The sequence below is a fragment of the Dipodomys merriami genome, unplaced genomic scaffold, assembly GCF_024711535.1.
Source record: "Dipodomys merriami isolate MVZ:Mamm:240054 unplaced genomic scaffold, mDipMer1.0.p SCAF_69, whole genome shotgun sequence".
NCBI lineage: Eukaryota > Metazoa > Chordata > Mammalia > Rodentia > Heteromyidae > Dipodomys > Dipodomys merriami.
The window spans coordinates 4,292,434-4,314,970 of NW_027206279.1; the positions used below are offsets into that span (position 1 = coordinate 4,292,434).

The window sequence follows — 22,537 nt, forward strand, 5'->3', positions numbered from 1 at the left end:
GCTCAGTGCATACCGTGAGCTTCATCTCGTCCTTTCTGCTCTGGTCATTCTGGAGACAGGGTCTTGCTTTCTGCCTGGGTTGGCCTGGACTGTGCTCTTCCTATTTATACTAACCATGTAGCTAGGATAAGTATAAGCCACCACAACCAGCCTTTTTTGTTGAGATGGGGTCACTTGAACTTTTTTGTTTCTATTACTGTTTTTGGGACCTGTACTCAGGGCCTGGGCACTGTCTGTGAGCTCCTTTTGCCCAAGGCTAGCACTCTACCTCTCGAGCCACAGTGCCACAGCTTTGATTCTTCAGAAATCAACCCCAGGGCTTCATGCATGCTAGGCAAGCACTCTACCACTAAGCCACATTTCCAGCCCCTCCATTACTGAGGTTTATCCTTAGGACCTTGTGCTTGACACTCTGCTACTTGTACTTGAACCACACCTCTAGTACTGCTTTTTGCTGGTTATTTTAGAGATGGAGTCCCATGGACCTTCTTTCTAGGCTGGCTTTGAACCCTGATCTTCCAGATCTCAGCTTCTGAGCGGCTAGGATTTACAGGTATAAGCCACTAGCACCTGGCTTTTTTTGTTGTTGTTGTCAGTTATGGGGCTTGAACTGAGGATCTGGCACTGTCCCTGAGCTCTTCTGCTCAAGGCTAGAGCTCTACCACTTTGGGCCACAGCTCTAAGTGATCCCTTTATCACTTTGAACATGATCCTCAGAGCTCAGCCTCCGCAGTCTCTAGGATTACAGGCGTGAGCCTCCAGCACCTGACCTTTGCTGGGCCTTTTTACCCACACCTCAGGAAAAGAAAGACCCGGCTTTGCTTTAAATTTTTATTAAAAACTGTACCAATTGATGGCGAGGAAGGATATATACACACAGGTACGTGAAGAACACAAATCTACACAGATGTTTTTTAAAGGATGGGTCCCCATTCCTTTCCCTCTCCCCAAGGCAGAGTGCCCAGACCCCAGGGGAACTAACCCGGGAATAGACAAAATGCTACATGTCACTGGGTCTCCCCTGCCCATGCCTGGGATCCAGGGACGGGCGGACCAGTGGGCAGCGCCCCAGAGAAGCACCTGCACCGACAGCACCTGCGGCACGGCTGTGCTTCTGCGAAAAGCTGGGATGCTCTGACCGCCCGCGAGGCTCGGTCCTGCCGGCTAGCTGCTCAGAGCACCTCCAGGAAGCTTTGAAGGCTGCTGGGCCAATCCCTTCCCACAGGGGTGCAATGGCGGCTGCCACCAGGGTGCTGTGTCCACATGCCACGCAGCCATCTCCTGCTGGGTCGAAGCCCTGTCCAGCCATGAACGCTCAAGTCTGCTACTCTGTGCTCGCCCAGAAACGGAGCGAGCTCCTGCAGAGAACAGTAACCCTGGCTTCACAACCCCTTTCTGGGAAAGCTCCAGGCTCGCAGGGGCCCTGGCTGGCTGGTTCCCAAGCCCCCCTCTTTTCCAGGCCCAGGCTGAATAGCTGGAGACCCTGTCCACTCTGGAAACAAGCCTGCCACAGAGCTGGGGACACCTCTCCTCACCCCTGGGAACTGGGGGAGCTCACCAGGAGGTGATCTCTGCCCCCGCCTGATTGAACAGGAGGCCACCGATCTGTGAAACAGCAGGCCCGGCAGAGCCTGGCGGGGGGAGTCTGTGTCCGGCCTGGGGGTCGGGGAGTTTTGTTTGGCTTCTAGAAATCCCTACTAGTGGCCCTGAACTCAGCTGTTTGGGGGCACTGCTGCACTAGGAAGGGGATTCGAACCCTCTCCCCCGACACACAAAATCCCCCCTGTCCTCTGCTGTTACAGTACCCAGGTCACCCCCTCCAGCCTCTGAATCCCAACCTCCACCCCTCCCTAGAGACAGCCAGGGTCTTGGTGGGGGAGAGAAAAATGGGGGGGGGTATGGAGAGACTATCTCCTGAGGCTGGACTGGGAGGGGGAATGTAAAGCCAACTTACCCAGCAGAGGGTAGGGGCAATCAGGACCAATCTAAAGGGCCAGCCAGAGGGTCTCCTGGGGCATTTGGACAGAGGTGGGGGGGCTCTACCTTGGAGCCATGGCCCCATCCAGGTTGGTGTTTGGAGGGAGAGACAGAAGGGTTCTGGCTTGGCCTTGGCCGGCCTGTGATTCAGTGGGATTTCCCGGCGTGGCCTGAGCGGCAGCCAGCGCATCAGACCAGCGTCGCCCGCTCCCTGACCCTGTGCGCGGGGGACGCGGCCATCTCCAGGCCCAGAGCTCAGCACAGCGGGGCAGCCCGCCCACCCGAGCGTGGCCAGCTCTCTGAGACGGATGGCTCCACCTGGGCACCGAGGTCTGGACCACTCGCTCAGACCGGCTACGAGCGGCCAGCCATGGTGCCCGGGGGCGCACGCACACAGCACACGGCGGCGGCCTGCCCGTCTCAGCCCCGGCAAGGACAAGGGAAGGCCACGCAGCAGCCGCACTCACAACGCCGGGAGGAAGGCTGGGCCTTGCGCTGGCCATCACATGCCCGTCCCCGCCCCCCGCGAGGCCGGGCAAACCTGACACGCACCCTGAGAATATGGTTTTTGCGAAGAAGAGGTAATATCCCCCGCTGGGAGGACAGAGGCGTACACGCAGTCCTGGGTCATGCGTGGGCCACCATGACGGTGTATGGTACCTTTGTGCAAATTAGGAAAGGCACCCCGGCGGGACAGACGGCTGCTCCCTGTGGGACACATGGCGCAGACAGCAGAGCACAGGGCAGCCTCGCTGCGTCTGCTCCCTCCGCCGACGCCCCTGTGCAGTGCGCAACCTGCCCACGGTAAATCCACCGGACCACTCGCCTCTCACAGGCGTGGTGAGCTCCTCCCTGCACGGCTGGAGCAGCTCGGGCTGGCTCAGGTTCTCTAGGAGTCCAGTCTCCTTGAAGTCTTGTCTGCCCAGGGGAGCCGTCTGGTCTTTGGGTCTTCATGCTTTCATCATTAGCACCAACGTCATCTTTTCTTTCATAGGCGACAATGATCATTTCATTCCTCAGAGTCTGGTTAACAGCTTCCTGCGTCTGCCAGCAGAGCGGCCCAGCGGCGGCCTTCAATTCCCGGCACTGCGGCGGAGACGGAAGGAAGTCTAGAGGAGCAGGGCACCCCCGGGGTTCCGGCTTGCTCCTCTGGAAGCTGGAGGAGGACAGGACGTGCGTGCCCATCCTCCCCTTCTAATCATCGTCCGGTTCTTCACAAGTCACGTTTCAGATGACAAAGCCACTGTTCTGGCTTCTTCTTCTGCCCCCCTAACTTTGAGAAAGGAATGGGGTACAAGGATGGAGGTACGTGTTTCCACCGAAACCAGCAGGCCTGGGGTCCTCTCTTACCTGTGGTATGGTTACCCCATTTCCTATCCCCCCCACCCCCATTCCATGCAACCTCTCCCCCCTGTGTCCCGCACTGCCAACGCTGAGGGCGGACGCAGGCCAAGTGCTGGGTCATCTGAGAACAGAGCTGACGAAGGGTGTCACAAGACGGGGGGGGGGGGGCAGCAGGCTCTGCACCTCAGCACCAATCTGGGGGTCTCTGTGGGGACGAAAGCAGGCCGGGTTCATTTCTTGGCACCTTTGAATAGCGGGGTCTGGACAAGGAATCCCTGAGCCCTGGGCTGGCTCCAGATGTGGAAGCGGCCAGCCGGCCCCGGTGAGTGAAAGCAGCGGGACCATCACACCCGGGGCTCCCGCTCGCTGGTGGCAGGGAAGGGCTAACAGCGCCTCCTATTTCTGCACCAAGTTCCTACGGAGAAGCTGGCGCCCACTTCCTGGAGCCGGGGCTGCGCGGTCACCGCCTCCCAGCAGTGCTGAAGGAGGAATTCACTTGTCAGAGCCTCGGGAGTCCCTGGCTGGGCTGTCAACAGTGTCTGACGAAGGCCCCATCCCTGGCTGAGGCCCTGAACAGGGAACGAAGAGGGGGAGAAGGGGGTGTGGCATATGTACAGAGAGAAAAACGTAGAAATAACAGTAACAAAAAAAAAACAACTTTGCAAGAGGGGGTCAGTCCTTCCCGATGTCCTTCCAGCTCTGGAGCGCATTCCTGCTGTCCGTGCGCCGAGGGCAGCCCAGCCTCACCTGGGGCCCGCCCGGTCCCTGTTTTCTCGATTCAAGGCCAGGTTGTGCAGGAAGAGGAGGACCTGCCCCCAGGCTCGGTCCCGGTGCTGCTGGTGCTGGAAGGGAAAGAGAGACATGGCTGCTGCCTGTTCATACTAGCAGCCCTGGCCGGTGGGGGGGACAGGGGGAGGCGATGGGGAGGGAGGAGGAGGGGCACACAGAAAAACAAAAAACAATTGCAGTTTTCACACAAAAAAAAGAAAAGCCCAGCTTCTATGTGCATTGTGCAGAAAAGGATCAGCCTTCCCCCCCTGCTCCCAGGATTGTCCAGAGTTTAACCAAGTGCTGCTTTTAATCAGATTGGCTCCTGAGCCCCCAGACCTCAGCTGCGTGAACAACGAACTTGCTTCAGAAAGAAAAGAAAAGCCTCCCCCCACCTCCCCTCCAAAGGAACACAGAGAACAAGGGGGGGGTGCTCCATCTGCAAGTGATTTGACACTGTAAAGGTCAAAGGGTTAATCTTCAATTTAAACCACACTGCTGAGGCAGCAAAAGTCTGATTTCATCCAGTGCAAACACACACACGCGCACACACACACATGCACACTCCTGCATGTGTGTGTGTGAATGCATGCGCACACACGCACACACACGCACACACACACACGGGGTACACCCCCTCCCCTCAGCATCCCGAGGCTCAGGGCTGCCCTTTTTATAGCTGCTCTTGACAGTAAACCATAAATAATCGCTCTTGGAGCGCTTTCCTACCGACTGGAGCCAATTAAACGTTAAGCAAGAACATACTTGAAAACAAAACAAAAACAAAGAATGCACACCACGCTCTGCTCTGGGGGTCACACCAGGTCCTGCTGTCAGAATAGAAAGCCGGGGAGGGGGGCAGTAAAGTTCAGAGTTCAGCCACTCTCAGGTTGGGACCTGGGGGCCTGCCCAAACAGGTACCTTTTCCCCCAGAGGCGCGGAGGGGACCAGCGGGTGCTAGAAGTGGGGGGGGGTCATGGTGGGCTCCCACCCGGCTTTGCCAGGGGGAAGCTGGGGAGGGGGACCTCTCTGCAGGGTTCTGGGTGGACAGATGGACTGGGCCAGGCTGGACATGGATTTCTTCAGGGGTCTGCTCAGCGAGCAAGTGTGCATGCATCCAGCGTCCAAGGGAGCTGGAGTCCATTTGCTTTTAATATCAAAACGACAGCCATCGGCCCCAGCTGGTTAGCTCTGAGTCACAGGCGAAAAGCAGAAGAAACCAGGGGGACAGTTGGACGTGGAACCCAGGTCTCCTGGACCCCCACAGCTGCTCCAGCCTCCCTGAATTTTCTCCCGGCTCCCAGCACTCGGGCACAGAGAAGTGGGGTGTCCTTAGGCTGACCCCCAAACTCTGACAGGTGAACACCAGGCACCACAGCCGATACGGCCAGCACCCCCCCCCCCCTCAGAAGATGCTGGAAACTGCTCAGCAAGACTGGAGAGAGGGGAGAGGAGCTGGGTGTGGCCCGGGCCGGGCCCGGCCAGGCCGGCGGGCGCTGGGGAGACCCACCGCTCCCTCGTGCTGTGTAAACAAACATGAGTAAAAAGAAGGAACACACCCGGCTTCCCAAAACCTGGTTAGAGAACAACATGAAAACGGGACGCATGAAAAACAGCCGCTCCTGTGCCTGGCTCTGTGCCAGTCCTTCTCAACGTGGCTCCACCCCCCCACCCCCAACCCCTCACTAGAAATGCAGACCTCTGAGTCGGCTGCGTTGCCAGCATCATTCGCCAGGGCCTTGAGGTGTGCTGTCCTGTAAGGTGTTCCCCTCCGCACAGTGATCATCTCTGGTCATCCCAGAACCCAGTGAAGTGTGTGTCTATGACCATGTCCACTGTAGATGAGATAACTTAACAGTTGGATAACTTAGCCACCACGTAATAAATGGCAAGGACTGGATTAAATCCAGATCATCTGGTCCTAGATCGATCAATATTCTACCTATCACCATAGGCTTCAAATGCCAACATCCATCTGCCTCCATCTTTTCTTCCTTCTCTCCCTCCCTCCTTTTCCTTCCTTCCTTCCTTCTTTCTGTGCTACTTGGGATTAAACTCAGGACCTCCTTCCACCTGAGCCATGCCTCCAGTTCCTTTGCTTTTAGTCTGTTGTTTGGATAGGGTCTCGTGCTTTTCACCCAGCTGGCCACCAGCCCAATACCCATCTTTATAGCAAATTAGATCCTCTCTCCTTTCCTTCACCAAATCATCTCAAAACAGCCAGGCTAATGATTTGGAGGCCAGGGCCAATCCTTTGTTTTTTTTTTGGGGTCCAGTTATGGACCTGAACTCTGGGCCTGGGCGCTGTCCCTCAGCTCTTCAGCTCAAGGCTAGCATTCTACCACTTGAGCCACAGCGCCACTTTCGGCTTTTTTCTTTTTGCTTATGTGGTGCTGAGGAATGGAACCCAGGGCCTTATGCATGCAAGGCAAGCGCTCTACCACGTGAGCCACCTTCCCAGCCCCCCAATCCTATTTCTGTATGCCTCAGTTTCTTCTACAGCCTACTAGGAGATACAACCTGATGCCTAGGTAACTCCTCGGGTCCTGAGGTCTCTGAGGACCAATACCCCATCTCTTAAGGGTGTTTGGGGACCCAGAAACAACTCTTGGCCAGCGGGTGCTCGCACAGATGGCTGCAGGCTGGCGGGAGGCAGTGCGCGCAGGTCAGCCTTGGGAGGAAGCCGGTCCCGGGCTCTGCCCGCGATGGTCCTGGGGCTCATCACACCCAGGGTGATGATCGGGAGTCCCAGGCTTTAGAAGCTACATCTCCCGCTGTCCCCATTGACTTATAAGGACAATGCAGGTGTTGTATTTGGCCTGTGGTTTCTAAACCCAAGTGTGTCACAAAACCAGCGGAGGGGCAGCCCCTTGGCCAGCAGGGTCAGAAACTGCGCAGAATGAACGGTGAGAAGGCACAATCCCCCGGGTCTACTCGTTGCCTCCTTCAGATCACCTGCCACGTCTTTCCACCAACGCAACGCCTGGCACTGCAGCCAGGCCAGGGACAGATCCCACTGGGGGGTCTGCACTGCACCGGGCCCCACACCACCTCGTGGAAACCCCAGGAGTGCTTTCCACCCCCAAGATCACAGCCCAGCGCTCCAACCTCTGAGAGCCGTCGGCCGGGCGGGCCTGGGTGAGCCTGGAGCCCTGCAAGCCCAGGCTGGCAGCCCACGGCGGGCCCCGGACTCTCCCTGGGCACAAGCAGAGCCCCTCACTCCGCACTGAGCCCTGGGCAGCCCCAGAAGAGCCTCACACCAACAGAATCCAAGAACGCCCTGATCACAAGGAATGACAATGAAGAAGATATCTTTTTAAAGTTAAACAAAAGGGACTGTCAAGAAAGGGAAGGAAAAGGATGTGAAGGAGAGAAACAGAGAGACAGAGAAGAGGGAGGAAATCCACCTTCAGTGAATAGGATGGGAGACACAAAGACACCAAGGCAGAGAGCTTGGGTCTTTCCGTGGGAGGGCGTGGAGGAGGAGCGAGAAAGAAAGTGAACCAGGAAAGCCCGTGCCCAGCCTCTGGCTCTCAGGTACCTGGCTCAGTGCCCAGCACACCATCCAGGTCACTGAAGGCAAACCCTTGGAGCAGAGCAAGGCCTAGCTCCTCCAGACTCAGCATGAATGCCCCTTGGCAGGGGCGGAGGTGGGGTGGGGGGACAGAGGTGGGGAGCTAAAAAACCCCATTCTGGAGTCCCCAGACTCACAGAGCCATGGACTCAGAAACAGGGAACACATAGAAAGTGCCCAAGGCAGGAGCCCTAATGGCAGAATGGAAGCATCTGCAGAGGCTGAGTTGGTGCCAGCAGCAACAGAGCCGCCCCAATCATCCCTCCAGCCTCTCTTTCCCGCCGTGGTTAGGGGAGACAGGTGCACCGGACAGGTGTTTAAATCCCCACTGTGCACAGGGGGCTCTGAATGCTTGGCCAGTCATCTGATAGAGATGAGAGTAGAGGGGACACAGTCAGTGGCCACAGGGGCATGTGTGGCTGACTGAAGACCAGGCAGCCCTGTGCCACGACCCACTTGTCCAGGGCCAAGAGCAGCTGAGATCTGGCCAGGCTGCAGGATGTCCTGTATGCAACAGGCCAACTCCTAAGAGGCTTTCCTAATCCAAGAGCCTGCTGTGGGATGCAGTGCGCTTGGGTTACACGAAGCAAACCGTCTCATCCCACTCGGTCTGTGGGAAGGAGACGGGCTCTTTCGGCTCTCTCTGGGTGAGGATCGCCCTCCTCCTCCTGTTCTAATGTAATTCCCACCATCTCAGGAGGCTCCATGAATCACTCTGGTCCCTCACAGAGCTAAGTCACACACACACACACACACACACACACACACACACTCTCTCTCTCTCTCTCTCTCTCTCTCTCTCTCTCTCTCTCTCTCTCTCTCTCCTAGGAGGTCTCAAAGCCAAGCTGCCTGCAACTTTACAAGGACCTAACCCTCAAGACGCAAACTTACCAAACAGATAGCAATTTGTGCCAGCCCAGACTCATGGAAGACTCCCCTAGGCTCTCATGGAATCCCCACAAAGAGCCAGGACACAAAAGGAGCTGGAATCCCCACTGCTATTTTCTAGATAGAGAAGCAAGAACTGAGAGAGAGGGGGGGGGGTCACCCCAAGCCAATTACGTGAGTTGTTTAAACCCGTGACTTCTGACTGCAAAGCTATGTTCTTGCTCTGAAATATTACAGCATGTTCAGTCACCTTATGGAAATAATGTTAACTTTGCAAGGAGAACTGCCACTGAGCTGCTCCCCTAGTATGTTTAAGGACATTGTTTCCAGATCATTAACTATTTAGAAAGGATGCTGTGGACCAGAAAAAAAAATAAAACCTTCCAGAGACAGAGCTAACTAAAGATCAAACAGAAATAAAAGCTAACACTAGGCTGAAATTAGAACTTCAGATCATGCTCTGAGACCAATCTCCCTGGCTTTAAAATGCAGTATTGTACCTACTCTGCTTTAAAGGCGGGGGGGAGATCCCCGCTCTATAAAGTGAAGTTTTCCAACCATTAGGTTTTCTCCTCCCCCTCATACTCTAAAAACTGAACGAGAGAGCAGAGACACGAAGATGAGGGCGATCTTTGGAAAATTCCACTCGGGACAAGTTTGGGAAGATGTTTTTGCTTGATCCAGCAAGCTTTTTTATCAAGCATCCGGCTGAACCAAGATGCAAAAACATTGAAACCTCTACAGTTTGCAGTCCAATGGGAAGGGAAGCCAGAACACGACACTAAGTATGGTCTGAGGAAGAAGGGATGAAGGCAATCAACGCAAGCCCCGCGGACCCTTGTCTTGTGTGTGCGTCTGTGGGGCGGCAGGCTGTGGGAAGGCAGGAGGGTCATGGGTTCAGAATCCATCAACTCTCTGCCATTACAGTGTGGCTCGGACAGGTCTCTGGGCTCCTGTGCACCCCTCGTTTCCCGCAAAGTGAGAAGCAAGGGGTCTAGAAGCCGGAGACGGCTCCGGGAGTCAGCGCACCGGGGATGGCGCTGCTCAGAAGAGCTGTGAGCCACTTCCCCCCTTTCCACGGACTCACTCTGTGGGGAGCAGGTTTCTGAAGCCCTGGGGACGTACCAGACTGGCCACTTGGAGACTGGTCACCATAGCCAGAGACACCGGCACTGCCAAGGTGAGCGTCTAACGGCCACCTGCGGACCAAGGACCCCTGTCCCCCGCCTTCTTCTGACGCAGACGCCTGGCTACCCAGCCATGGGGCAAAGTGGCAACGGAAATACTCCAGAAGGATTTCCCTCGGCCCAGGCAGTGGGGCTCACCCATGTCCACGCCACCACGGCAAGGCCAATGGCTTCTCGGAGGAGGAAGGGCAGCCCAGCGCAGCAGCTGCAGTTGAAGGCAGCGTGGAGTTCAGTTCCTCTGACACACTGCATCCAGACGCTGGGGACTGAAGGACCAGGTGGAGGACGGGGCTGGGCCAGTCTTCCCACTGCTACAGCCCGGAGGCGGAAAGCCCTGAGCCTTCTACCCACCCCTTCAGGGTACGATTCTATATTTCCGTTTCCTTCCATCCCAGATCAGCGCCATAAGCTCAGGTCAACGTGGGTGGGGGTGGAGGAGGACCAGGCCTACTGTGGGACTGCAAGGCTGCACATAAGGAACCCCCAGGCTCTAGCGTGGGGCCTTGCAGGCTGCTGTCTGCGCGTGCCCCGTCGGGAGCTGGTCTGCTAGGCAGGACTAGGCAGACTGGGCAGGATAAAGGTTGGACTGTTCTGTTAGCACAGGGCAGACCGGTATTGTTCTGGTCATGGGACATGTCCGCTTAGCTGCCCAATGTGGACTGAAAGGCAAGGCAGGGGAGGCCAGCTCTGGTGGCTCACGCCTGTCATCCTAGCCACTCAGGAGGCTGAGATCTGAGGAGCGTGGTTCAAAGCCAGCCCGGGAAAGAAAGTCACAGTCAGTGAGACTCATCTCCAGTTAACCACCAAAAAGCCAGATGTGGCTTAAGTGGTAGAGTGCTACCCTAAAGTTTAAAAAAAAAAAAAAAAAAGCTCAGAAACAGTGCCCAGTCCAGAGTTCAAGCCCCAGGACCACACATCTACAACACACACACACACACACACACACACACACACACACACACACACACACACACACACACACACACACACACACACACACACACACACACACACACACACACACACACACACACACACCACAAAACAGGCATTTTTCTTTATTCTTCTTTGTGCCTCTTTTAAAGAGTCCCTGCTCGTCACCTCTCCCCCCACCAAAACAAAAGCAAAAAAACCCCACACCAAAACCAACTCCCATCCCATTCCCATAGCCCGCCCTGGTGGGGCAGGAAGAATGAAGGGTCCGGAAGTCCAAGGCCCTTCTCCTAGAAGAGCGCAAGCAGTCAGGTGCGGCTGTGGGGAACTCGGCCTCTAGTCTGCCACGCTGATGACTCAGAAGCTAAATATAGCGAGTGATATAAACAGAGCCAGCCACAGAGCAAACACAGGGCCCGAGCCCCAGCACTGGCTCTCACGCACGCGGGCTCTACACAGCCCCTCCTCCTCCTCCTCCTCCTTTTCCTCCTCCTCCTCCTCCTCCTCCTCCTCCTCCTCCTCCTCGGCACTGTCCTGAGTGGATCCACCACTCTTGCCCCACAGGCTGGCTGCCTAGGGGCCCTCACACTCTGGGCCCCCATCCCAACCCCCCACAAGGGGTCATTCCCGTCTAGAGGCTGTGTGACCTCATTAGGCATGGTCTGAGCTCCAGAAAACGACTCGCCAACATGGACAGCCTCCAAAGGGGTCAGGAAGCAGTCAGGGCGCCCTGAACAAAGGATCGGGGCTGCTGGGCAGAGAAGCTGCTAGTTAATAAACCGTGCAAACACAACTTTGGTACAACTTCCAACGGAGCTCCCCAAGAGCTATAAAACCAGGTCCAAGAGAAATCGCAAACTCATCTCCTAACATATTCCCAGAAGCGTTCAACTTCCCGTGCAGTTAAACACAATAGTGATTCTGTATGTTTGTTTGTTTGTATGCTGGGGATCAAGCTCAGGGCCTCCACAGGCCAGGTAAGGGTGCTACCACTGAGCTACACCCCCAATCCAGCCCAATAACTGTATTATAACTGGCACCTCTGCCACACAAGCCCTGAAACACCGCGCTTGCGGGGCCATGGTTTGCCAGTGAGCACAGACGTTGAAGTGGCACAGCTGGGTTTTTTTGAACCCAGATCTTCCCACAAGCCCAGCATCCGTCCTGTCACAACTAAAGAGGATTTCAACTGAGTGACTACGAGGAAAAACCATTTCCAACATCAAGAATCCTGGGCTGGAGGCATGACTCAATGGTAGAGCACCTGTCTAGCAAGTGGTAAAGCCCTGACTTCAAACCCTGGTGGTAGCGCTTGGCTTGTGTTCTGGTGATACTAGGGATTGAAGTCAGGGGCTTCTGCTATCTAGACAAGTGCCCTATGCCCTGAGCCAGGTGCCTAACCTTTTCTTTTCTTTTCTTTTTGGCAGTCGTGGGGCTTGAACTCTGGGCCTGAGCGCTGTCCCTCAGCTCTTCAGCTCAAGGCTGGCACTCTACCACTTGAGCCACAACACCACTTCTTGTTTTCTGGCAGGGCTTTATTGGAGACAAGAGTCTCATGGACTTTCCTGCCCAGGCTGGCTTTGAAACACGAGCCTCAGATCTCAGCCTCCAGAGTAGATAGGATTACAGGTGTGAGCCACCAGTGCCCGGCTCTAACCTTTTCTTGTCTTGGTTCTTTTTCACATAGGGTCTCCATGTATCCCCAGATGCATGTGGACTCGACCTGCCTGTTTACGCTTCCCATGTAGCTAGGATGGCAGGCACGTGCTTCGGTGCCCGGTTACCGACTGAGACGGAAGAGTCTCATGGGATGCCTGGGTTGGCGTCAAACTGCCATCCCCCGTATCTCTGGAGTCCTAAGCAGCTAGCCTTGCAGGCATGGGCCACTGGTACCTGGCCAGCAGCTACTTTTTGAGGACTGGGGCATATGGTTCTGTTGTACAGAGCGTCACTATGCAGTCCAGGCTGAATCCCAAGTACTAGTGTGTGGCCCCACACCTAGCAGATGCTTAGATTCTTAGCATTGCCTAGCAATGCCCCCACAACTTCCCAAATGGGCTGTGGGACCAGAGCGGTTCCTAAGGGAGGGGAAAGCAGCCACCCCATTCCCAGAGCCAGCTCTGGAGGAGACCCCACGGAGAGAATGAACAGAAATGGAGGCTCGGACCTTCCAGGAACGGCAGCTCCTGAGTCCAGTTAGGAAGCTACTTTGTATCTCCCTTCTCCACACAGAACTTAGCGCTCCCAGAACCCAGTCCAAGCACCCCACAGACAACGGACCTTCTGGGATCCCTGCTTCAGCCTGTCACCCAAAAGGAATAGGGGAGGAGCACTCCTGTCCCCGGGGGAGGCGCGGCACGTGTCCAGGTCTGGGAAAGCTTCCTCACACGAGGCATGGTGCTGTTACAGCAGAGCAGGAGGATAGCACGCTCAGGACCAGCCTGGGAACATGGCAAACCTGTCTTACTATTTCCAACCCCCCACACCCAAAAAGAAAAGCTTTTGCCTCCACTCCCTTTGCCTCCAACATTCCTGCTGCTTTGGAAGCCCAGAGAGCTGACGGTGAGCGCCCGTGGACTCTGCGCTCTGCCCGTAGCTGCCTCTCAGCCACAGGAGCCTCCCCGACCCGGCCCCACCCAGGCACTGCCAGGTTACCACAGTGCTCACGAGGTATGCAGAGACAGCGCGCGGTATCACGCTCCATCTGCCATCAGACCATCTCCCTCGTCACCGCGTCTCTCCCTGTGTTCTGCGTCTCCCAGGGAGAGGACCCCAGTACAGACAAGATGACTGAGATCTAAAACCAAGGATAAGGGACTGCATACTCCCTACACAACTGAGGCCCAATGGCCATTGTCTGGCCCCTGATCTGGGGAAGGAAGGAAATTAGGCTGTCTCAACCTCCTCTAGAGTTAGCCTCTATGAGGCCTCTAAATACAGCCCACAATCCCGAGCAACCATGATCACCTGTGAACAGAGGTGGGCTAGGCCTAGTTCTACCACAGAATAGACTGGAAGGGAGTTGAGGGAAGGCAGTAAGGGGAACCAACAAGAACAAGAATGGGGCCAGGCGCTGGTGGCTCACACCTGTAATCCTAACTACTCAGGAAGCTGAGATCTGAGGATCATAGTTCAAAGCCAGCCTGGGCAGGAAAGTCAGTATGACTCTTATCTCCAGTTATCCACCAGAAAACAGAATGCAGAGCTATGGCTTAAAGTGCTAGAGCAATAGACTTAAGGAAGACAGTGCCCAGGTCCTGAGTTCAAGCCAAAAGACCAGCAAAAATTAATAATAATAATAATTCTTACTATGTGTGGGAACTTTCATAATAATCTTCATAATAAAATCAAGTGGCTTCCTGATGGCTAGTAGGTAACAGAGCTATTACTCAAACCTAGGCCTTCCTACAGCGCACCCAAAGCCCAGAGACTTAATCCCCAACAACTTCCCTCTTCCTGCCTCAGTTTTCCTGCCAGCAGAGAGAGAGAGAAAAACAGAGAGAGACAGAGACAGAGAGACAGAGTGGAAAACAGAGGAAAAAAAGATAAAAACATGGGCCTGCTAGGCATGGTGGTTCACACCTGTAATCACAGCTACCTGGGAGGCTCAGGTAGGAGGATCATGGTGCTGGGACATCCAGACACAATCATGAGACTCTGGAAAAATAAGTCAAACAAGAAAGGGCTGGGAGAACTGGGAAGGTGGCTCAGTGGTAGAGTGCTTGCCTCACATGCAAGAGGCCCTGGGTTCCATTCCTCAGCATCACATAAGCAGAAAAAGCCAGAAGTGGCGCTGTGGCTCAAGTGGTAGAGTGCTAGCCTTGAGCTGAAGAGCTGAGGGACAGCGCCCAGGCCCAGAGTTCAGGCCCCACGACTGACAAAAAAAAAAAAAAAAAAGCAAGAGAATCCGGGAAGGTCTTACGAGAAAAAGAGGAAAAGTCTCCCTCTTGATGGGAACCAGCCCTTTGGCCTCCTGCCGTGAGATAGAAGCAGGAAGGAAGATGAAAGAACAGGAAGGAAAGGTGGGAGCAGGCTGGGGTCAGGTGCAGGATGGGGGAGCACCTCAGGACCTCAGGCCTTCTCCACTACCTTCCCTTCTTCCCACAGCTGCGGCTGTGGCTGGGGGGGGGGGAACTGACCAAGACACACACACACACACACACACACACACACACACACACACACACACACACACACACACACATACACACACACACACACACACACACACACACACACACACACACACGCCCCTCAGTGCTGGCAATCACTTGGCCGTACATCAAACTTCCTATCAATAATTCTGTCTGGTTCACCTGAAGTTACCCATCTCATCTCAGGATCTGCCAAATCCTGGTAGCCATTTGCTCCTTTGGTTTGCAGTCAGAGAGACAGACAGACAGACAGATGGACAGATGGACAGACTGACGAACTGACAGACACAGACACAGACAGACAGACAGACACACACACACACACACACACACACACACACACGCACAGAGCACACCCCGGAGGCAGGCCCGCTGACTTCCCGGTGGTGTGGCCCAGCTGGGATGGGGCTGGGGGGAAGGGTGAGGGCGGGAGGCGCCGGGGGCTCCGGCACGAGCCGGCCAGCCGCCGGCCTTTGTGGACGCGCTGGGCCACACGAGATGCCCCGCCCTGGCGGGGCCGGTGCCAGGCTGCCGGCCGAGCGCCCGCCCAGGCCTCTGGTGCCCAGACGGCTCCCCGGCGGCGCAGGTCAGGTTTCAACCGGTTCCACGGCTCTCCCGGCCTCGGCCAGCCGCAGCCAGGCTCCCCTGCCCTGGTCCCAGCGCCGGCCTGGGGAAGAGGCTGCAGGCCACCTCAGGGCCCACGCAGGGGTCAGGGCAGCTCCCTACCCCGGGACTGGCCAGCCTGGCCCAGGAGCGGGGAGGAGGAAGGCCACCGCGCTCCCCCCACCCCTTCCAAGCTCTGCGACAGGCTATCCTCAGCCCCAGCAGACGGTCCCTGGCCTCCACCCGGACCCCAGGCCTACCCGCTGCGTATGAAGCCGATGGAACTGATCGGCGATGCACTGCAGCTTCCGGGCGATCTGCACCTCCACGCGGTGGCCTTCGAGGGGCTGCTGGGCTGCGGGGAAACTGGCAGGGAGAGGGAGCCGGTAGCCAGCACTGCCTGCGGACACACACACAACACGGCGGATCCGTGTCTCAGCTTCGCCAGGGCCCAGCCTGCCCCAGCCTGCCCATTCTGGTCAAGACCTGGGGCTCAGAGTGAATCCTAGGATGGGAGGGAGAGGAAGCAGCCTGCCTCTGTCAGGGCACCAAGCCAAGCCTGGACAGCCTGCCCGGTCTGCCGCCCCAGGGTGTAAAAGTTGATACAAGGCCCAGCACCCGAGGCTCACGCCTGCAATCCTAGCTACTCAGAAGACTGAGATCTGAGGATCGCAGTTCAAAGCCAGCCCGGGCAGGGAAAGTCCATAAGACTCTCTTTTCCAATTACCCAGCAAAAAGCCAGAAGTGGACTTGTGGCTCAAGGGATAGAGTACTAGCCTGGAGCAAAAAGAGCTCAGGGACAGTGCCCAGTCTCTGAGTTCAAGCCCTAGGACCAACGCAAAAAGAGTTGATGCAGGGTTTAGGAGTACAACTCAGTGGTAGCCGAGTTAAGGCCTTGCATTCAGTAACACACACACACACACACACACACACACACACACACACACACACACACACACACACACACACACACACACACACACACACACACACACACACACACACACACACACACACAGTTGATCCTGGCCAACCAGAAATGAAATGACCCAGCCTTCTCCTTGGTTCTCCTCCAACATGGCAGTGGTGTGTGAGTACACATGCAGGCCTTCTGTTCTTATTCCTCAAGCTACACTTGACCAAAATACTCAATCTATTATTCATTTAGCAGCAGGTTGAGAATTCTCTGGAAAAGACTGTGGAGTCCTTGGGTTGAACAAAGCAAGAGACAGACAGACAGACAGACAGACAGACAGACAGACAGACAGACAGACAGACACACACACACACACACACACACACACACACACACACACAGTGTCCTCACTTCTTCAGTGCAGTAGAGAAAAGCTGGGCTCAGCACCTGAAGTTCTGGGCAGCGGCACAAAGGCGGGTAAGAGAAACCTCCCCAGGTTCCTGGCAGAGCAGCCAAGTCCCTCTCTGGAGGCTGCCCAGCCGGTCTTGGGGGCCAGAACACAAAGCTCCCCAAGGGCTGGCACCAGAGTGACCACTAGGGGCGCCAGTCGCCTCTGCTGGCCTTCAACTTGCTCTCCGGGCCAGAACTTCTTGAGTTATTATTCCCCTTGGGGAATAACTGCAGTGTCCCCTCTGTCTGCGAAGGATGGCCTCTGAACTTTTACCCTCCCTCCACAAGCCAGTGTGCTAAAAGAAGAAAACAGACAGAATGTCTAACCCTGCCCTTTTGCCAGGGGAGGGCCTATTTCTCATAAAACAAACCATTTAAGCCCACAAATGAAGGGGTCTTGTCTGATTCAGCTTTGCAGACAGCCCCTCTGCTGGCTGGGAGCCCGGGCAGGCCCAACCTCTTCCTCTGGCTCCCCTTCCAAACACAAGAGATTCCCGAGTAACAACTTGGGGCCACCTTCTGCCTTCACGAACCTGCCAGAATGGGCTGGCTTTTTCCTTGGGTGTCACAACTCTCTTAGCCAGCTCTTGGGCAAACCACTTACCAGGACACAGAAGACTTGGTCGGTCAGTCGAGGGACACAGAATGTCAGAGGAGATACCAGGGACTCAAAGATCCCTCTAGAGAGAGCAGAAAGCTTTGCCCTTTTGGGGGTCCTGAGTACAGGTAGGAAGCAACTGGCAGAGACGCAGAAGGTTGAAAGTCAAGGCCTCGATAACTCCCCCCACCTCCAGCCCCGCTGTGCTACTCGAATATGGGGAAGGAAATAACGGGGCAGGTTGATGGAGGGAAAGTCCCCTCTTTCCCCCCAGTCTCTACAGGGGCTAAGAGTACTCACCATAAAAGAGTCGCTGGGGCTCTTCAGTCACCCCACAGGGCAGCATGACACCCTGGCTGGGGGAGGCCGGGCTGAGGGTCTGAGTGGCCTTGTCTTCCTGGCTGGTGGGTCGAAGTCCAGGGCCACAGCAGTGGGTGAGAGGGAAGAGCTGAAGCCGGCTGAGGGGACAGTCCAGCTGGCTCTGGGCAAACAGGGTGGCAGAGAGCAGGCTCCCGGGCTGGGTCCCTGGCTCCCCGTCTTCTGCTTGGAACACATCATCCTCCAGCTCCTCCACACACTGAGGCGGCTCCATCTCCCCTGCCAGGGAGCAAAGGAGACAGACATCGGGATGCTGCCCCACGCAGGCCGTGCACCGAAGGACATCACGCCGCTTTCTCTTTCCTGCCCCCCTCCCGAATGGAGGGAGCCAGGTCAGCTTCTGATGGCGTTACGACCCGGAGAACAAACCATCACCCACGGCCATGGCCACCTTCCTCCGTGCAGACTGCTTTTCAACATTCAGGACCCCTGCTCAGCAATCCCTGAGCCCACCAAAGCCACCTTCCCTCCCCCTCCCCCCGCCCCATGTCCTCTGTGGAGCTAGGCTGCTGCTCACTAAACTCGACTCTGAGGGTCTTGAGCAATCCCAGAGCCAAGATCAGGTGCTACCTGCAGGCAGGGGACCTGGGACAATATAAGAAAAGGCTAACCTGGAGAAGTGGCTATGAGGACACAGAGAGGGCCAATGACTGCCCGTCCCCTCCCACACACACTGACCAACCACTCTAAAGACCCTCAGACCCTCCAAGCCCCCTTGTCTCAGTCAAGCTCCAGGTTAAGGAGGAGGAGGAAGAGGAGGAGGAAGCAAGCAATCCTGGGACAGCCAGGTTCCCTCCAAACCTGCTAAGCCCCGCCCTACACCCGTCCCATCCACACTGCTCCCCGCCCCCCTACTTGCACAACACAACAAACAGGCTTGGTGGTGTGGGAGAGTGTGTCCTGGAAGAGGGCATGAAGACTGGAGTTAGTCACTGCAGCTGCCTGTTCAGCTGTCTGTGAGCAGAGGAGAGCTGTCTGTCCACAATAGGTTGGTCCAGCCTTTGCCCGTGCCCCCCCCCCTTCAATCTATTCACTCATCTCGGTGACTTCAAATCCTCCTCCCTCCAGCCTCCCATTCCTACCAGAGCTCAACTTGATGGGGACAAGGTGCCCAGCCAGGAGGAAGTGAAATCCAGCCCCCTCTCTACCTCACTCAACGCCTGGGTTATTCAGGTGGTTGATGAGGTTCTAGGTGACGAAGAAGTTCCTCTTGCTCCACCTGACGGAGGTCAGCACTTTCTGGGGGCTGGTGACCATTCCACCCACAGCGGGAGCTTCCATCCCAACCCCGCAACCCCCCCCCCCCAGGCCAACTAGAAGTGGCAACCACATCAATGACTAAAGCAATGCAAGAAAGAGAAAAGTTTGTCCAGTGTCTTGTTTTTGAAGAACAAGCCCTGTGAGCGCTGAAGTCCTCACCTGTGAGGATACATTCAGAAACCCTGCCTTTGCCCCCCCAGCCCTTCCTGGCCTCTCTACCATCCCGTCTCTGCCCTTTCTCTGCAGAATGAAGTCATGCCTACAACGTCCACGGCAAAGCACACACACGTGTCTGTAGAAGTGTTTCCCAAGGGGAGTGTGTGTGGAAGGACAGACGGCTTATCAACAACACACCGTGTGTTCGCCCAGGAAAGGACCAAGTGGGGTCACCTAGTTGTTTCCCCCTCCCCCTTCCAACCTCTTCCCCCCCCCCACCCCCCACCCCAGGCCAGCAACCCCAAACCTAAGAAGGGACCCTTCCAGGCCAATCACAGGCAGGAGTCATTGTCTTGCTGTTTTCTTTAAAGCTTATCACTTCCCCTCCCCCCCTCCTCCCAGTAAAGCCCCAAAGTTCAACCCTTGCCCAGTCTGGACAGTGGGGGAGGTGCGGCCGGAGGGTGTGGCTCCGGGGCCCGGGGAGACCCCTCCCATCGCCCGAGGAACCGCAGGTGCCTCTCCCGGCCACGGAGCCTCCGAGGGGCCGTGGGTGAGGCCAAGTGTAAAACCCTCTCCATCCTCTCCCCCCCCCCCACCACCCCCAGGCGAAGTGGCGATGTCCGTCCAGGCTGGCAGGGGGAAGACGTCGCCCCGGATCGCCGCCCAGGAACGCACGGTCCCCCGCGGAGGGCAACGGACACCCGGCGGGGGCCGGCCTCGGGGCACCGCAGGGATGCCACGCGCCCCACCCGCGGAGCGGGCGCTCCGTCCGACACGCGGGGCCTCGGGGATGCGCGCGCGCGCGCGCGCGCACACGCCACACGCACACGCTCGCTCCAGACCTGGGGGACTCCAGGAGAGAGTCTCGGCCTCCGGATGGCGATGCCAGGTCTCGGCGCCAGGGTCCAGGGTGATGGGCGCTCGCGGGGGGCTGCGCGCCCGGACGCGGTCGGGGAGGAGGGGGACAGCCCCGCTGTTCTGGGGGGGGGACAGGAGCCTCAGACGCCGCGGGGGGAGCCGGGGGGCGCCCCGCACCTCCCCCGCGCCACCCCACGGTCCGACCGACCCCGGACAGCGGGTCCGCCCCGCGGCGCGCGCGCCCCGCCGGCGCCCGGCCACCTGAACCCAACTCCTCCGAGTTCCCAAGTGCGCACCCCAACTTTCTTCTCGGCGCTGCGCGCTCAGATTTCCGTCCTGCACCCCGCTTCCCGCACCCCCGCGCCCCGGTTCCTCACGGTCACCCCCCCGGCCCCGCCCCTCCGCGGGCCCCCCACGCGCGGGACACGCGCGGCTCGCCCCCCACCTCCCCGGGGCCAGAGGCGCCCCAGCCCCGCTCGGACCCCGCCGCCCGGGCGCTCACCGGGCTGCGGCGGGCGGCGGCCGGGGCGGGGGCCGGGGCCGGGGCCGGGGCCGGGGCCGGGCCGGGCGGGCAGGAGGACGCGCGACCAGGCCACCGCGCGCCGCGCACCGCGCCGTATTGTTTCCAAAATACGCCCGCCCGGGGCATCCCGCAAACAGCTGACGAGGCCCCGCCCCGCGCGTCACGCCGGCCGCCGGCCAATGACGAGCGCGGCTGCGGGTCCTGGGCGGGGCCGCCGCCGGGGACCGTCGCGAACGTGCGAACCTTCCCTCGGAAACACGGCTAAGGGGCCGAGCGAAAGTCTCGCCGCCCGCGGAGACGCAACGCGAGCGCGGTCGTCGCCCGCGCCGAGCGCCGGCTCCGGAAACGCCGGGGAGTCCTTGAGTCCTCCCGGGGTGAGCGGCGGGAGTGGGGAGAGCGGGGTGGGGGGGGCGCAGGGGGGCCGGGAACGGGCTGATTCCTTGCGGCGGCGCCCCAGGGCCCGGAGGACGGGGCCGGGCTTTATCCCCAGGGTCTCGCAGTGGAAGCCCAGGTAGGACCAAGCGACCCCCCCCCCCATCCCTGCTCGCTGTGAGGCGGGGGGAGAGCTCGGGAGAAACCGCAGACCCCGCACCCAGCCGGAGGAGCGCGCGCACGTGCGCCCGGCCCTCCGCCCGCGCCCCGCACGGCGTCCGCGCCCCGCACCTCCGCGGCGGCTGCGCGCGCTCGGCGGGGGGAGAGGGGAGGGAGGGAGGGGAGGGGGGGGATCGAAGTCCCAGAACCGACTCGCGCCCTGCTGGTGGCAGCACCGCCCCCCCCCCGCCCCGGAGGAGCGACGGGACCCCCGGGCCACGCACGACCCGCGTGCCCCCGCACCTACGGGGTGCCAGGTCCTGGATCCGGTGCTGGAGCGCTGGTGCCCGTCCTCAGGGAGCTTCGGGTCCACCTGAGCATCGGGGAAAGCAGCCGTGAGCCGAGTTCACAGCGTGGTGTGTGTGTGTGGAGGGGGAGATGCAGAGGTCGGGGAGGTCAGGGGTCACACCCCCGCCTCTCATCACTGTCAACGCTGGCCCCTCCCCTTCCAGCGCAGAACACCCCCCCCCCCCCCCCCCCCGGTCAGGACCTGTCAGCTGAAGACCAGGCTCTGAGAACCCGACCCACCGCAGCCACCGCAGCAACCCCCGAGTGTGAAGCCCGGGTCTGAGCACCATCTGCCCGTGTGACACCACCGCAAATCTCTGTTTGGGGGGAATTTACGCTCTGCCTCTTCCCATCGCCTAGGTCCAACTTGCTCTTTCTGAAAGGAGGCCCAGAAGGAGGTGGGAACCCCCCCTCCCCAACCGGGAGGGGATGCAAAGAATTAAGGGGAGGCCTGTCCCAATCAGAGAAAAGCCAAGCTCTCCGTGGAAAGCGGGTAGGAGCCCTCTCCATTGTTTCTCTCAAACTCCAGTAACTGGAACCCAGGGAAGGGTGGTTTGTAAAGAACCAGCTGACAGCTGAATAATAGGAATTACCAGGCAGGCTGCCCTGGGGTTACTGAGGTTTGTAACTCAACCCCCAAAGAGGGGCTAGATTAGAAACTGATTTATGGGTAAGGTGAGGGTCTAGCTGAAGAGAGCCTGGGGTGCTCACCTCTTCACTCCCTCCAGGAGAGACCCCATGTGTGTAAGAAAGACTGTGGACCTCAAAAGCTGGGGGCGCTTCCCCCTGTGAACTTACCCTAACAGGGAATTTATCTCTCTGTGCATCATTCCATCGGTCAGAAAAAAAAAATAGTTTCTCACGTCTGAGTTTGGACAGTGTGTGTGAGTGAGACAGAGACAGAGAGATGGACACACGGAGCAGACAGATTGGGTTCTACTAACTTTCAGTCAGTGAGTTCTCTACACACCAATCACTGATGCAATTTGGTTTAAGTAGGAGCAGGGTGCCAGTGGCTCACACCTATAACCCTCGCTATTCAGCATGCTGGGATCTGAGGGCTGAGATTCAAAGTCAACCAGGGCAGAAAA

The 22,537-nt window shown here is 57.8% G+C and overlaps 2 protein-coding genes across 6 annotated transcripts in view; one reads left to right on the forward strand and one right to left on the reverse strand.

Annotated features, from left to right (window-relative positions):
• Window positions 1-828: 828 nt before the first annotated feature.
• Window positions 829-21,532, reverse strand: Bmf (Bcl2 modifying factor). 4 transcript variants are annotated; one of them, XM_070005776.1, is made up of 5 exons: window positions 21,406-21,497; window positions 20,029-20,164; window positions 17,693-17,989; window positions 15,689-15,828; window positions 829-4,163 (listed from the first exon to the last, which is right to left on the reverse strand). In XM_070005776.1, exons 3-5 carry the CDS (start codon window positions 17,982-17,984, stop codon window positions 4,065-4,067), a joined length of 531 nt encoding a protein of 176 aa, XP_069861877.1. In that variant the 5' UTR covers window positions 17,985-17,989; window positions 20,029-20,164; window positions 21,406-21,497; the 3' UTR covers window positions 829-4,064. The 4 variants fall into 4 exon arrangements, with proteins under 4 accessions (XP_069861877.1, XP_069861878.1, XP_069861875.1 ...); XM_070005777.1 differs by lacking the exon at window positions 21,406-21,497 and adding an exon at window positions 20,547-20,609; XM_070005774.1 differs by lacking the exon at window positions 21,406-21,497 and adding an exon at window positions 20,341-20,378.
• Bub1b (BUB1 mitotic checkpoint serine/threonine kinase B) overlaps window positions 20,873-22,537 on the forward strand; it is a 58,829-nt gene continuing 57,164 nt past the window's right edge. Inside the window, exons 1-2 of one of the 2 annotated variants that reach the window (XM_070005772.1) lie at window positions 20,873-20,941; window positions 21,807-21,939. The gene's annotated coding sequence lies outside the window, so the exon portion shown is untranslated. The remainder of the gene's footprint in view (window positions 20,942-21,806; window positions 21,940-22,537) is intronic. The other variant, XM_070005773.1, reaches the window with a different exon arrangement.

What these genes read in the sequence shown, in the direction of transcription:
- Bmf (XM_070005775.1), bottom strand. Translation starts at nt 17,984, where the DNA reads ATGGAGCCGCCTCAGTGTGTGGAGGAGCTGGAGGATGATGTGTTCCAA. An exon ending in GCCCCAGCGACTCTTTTATG is followed by an intron (nt 15,829 to 17,692) that starts GTGAGTACTCTT and finishes GTGTGTCCGCAG; the next exon opens with GCAGTGCTGGCTACCGGCTC. An exon ending in ATCGGCTTCATACGCAGCGG is followed by an intron (nt 4,164 to 15,688) that starts GTAGGCCTGGGG and finishes TTTCCCTTCCAG; the next exon opens with CACCAGCAGCACCGGGACCG.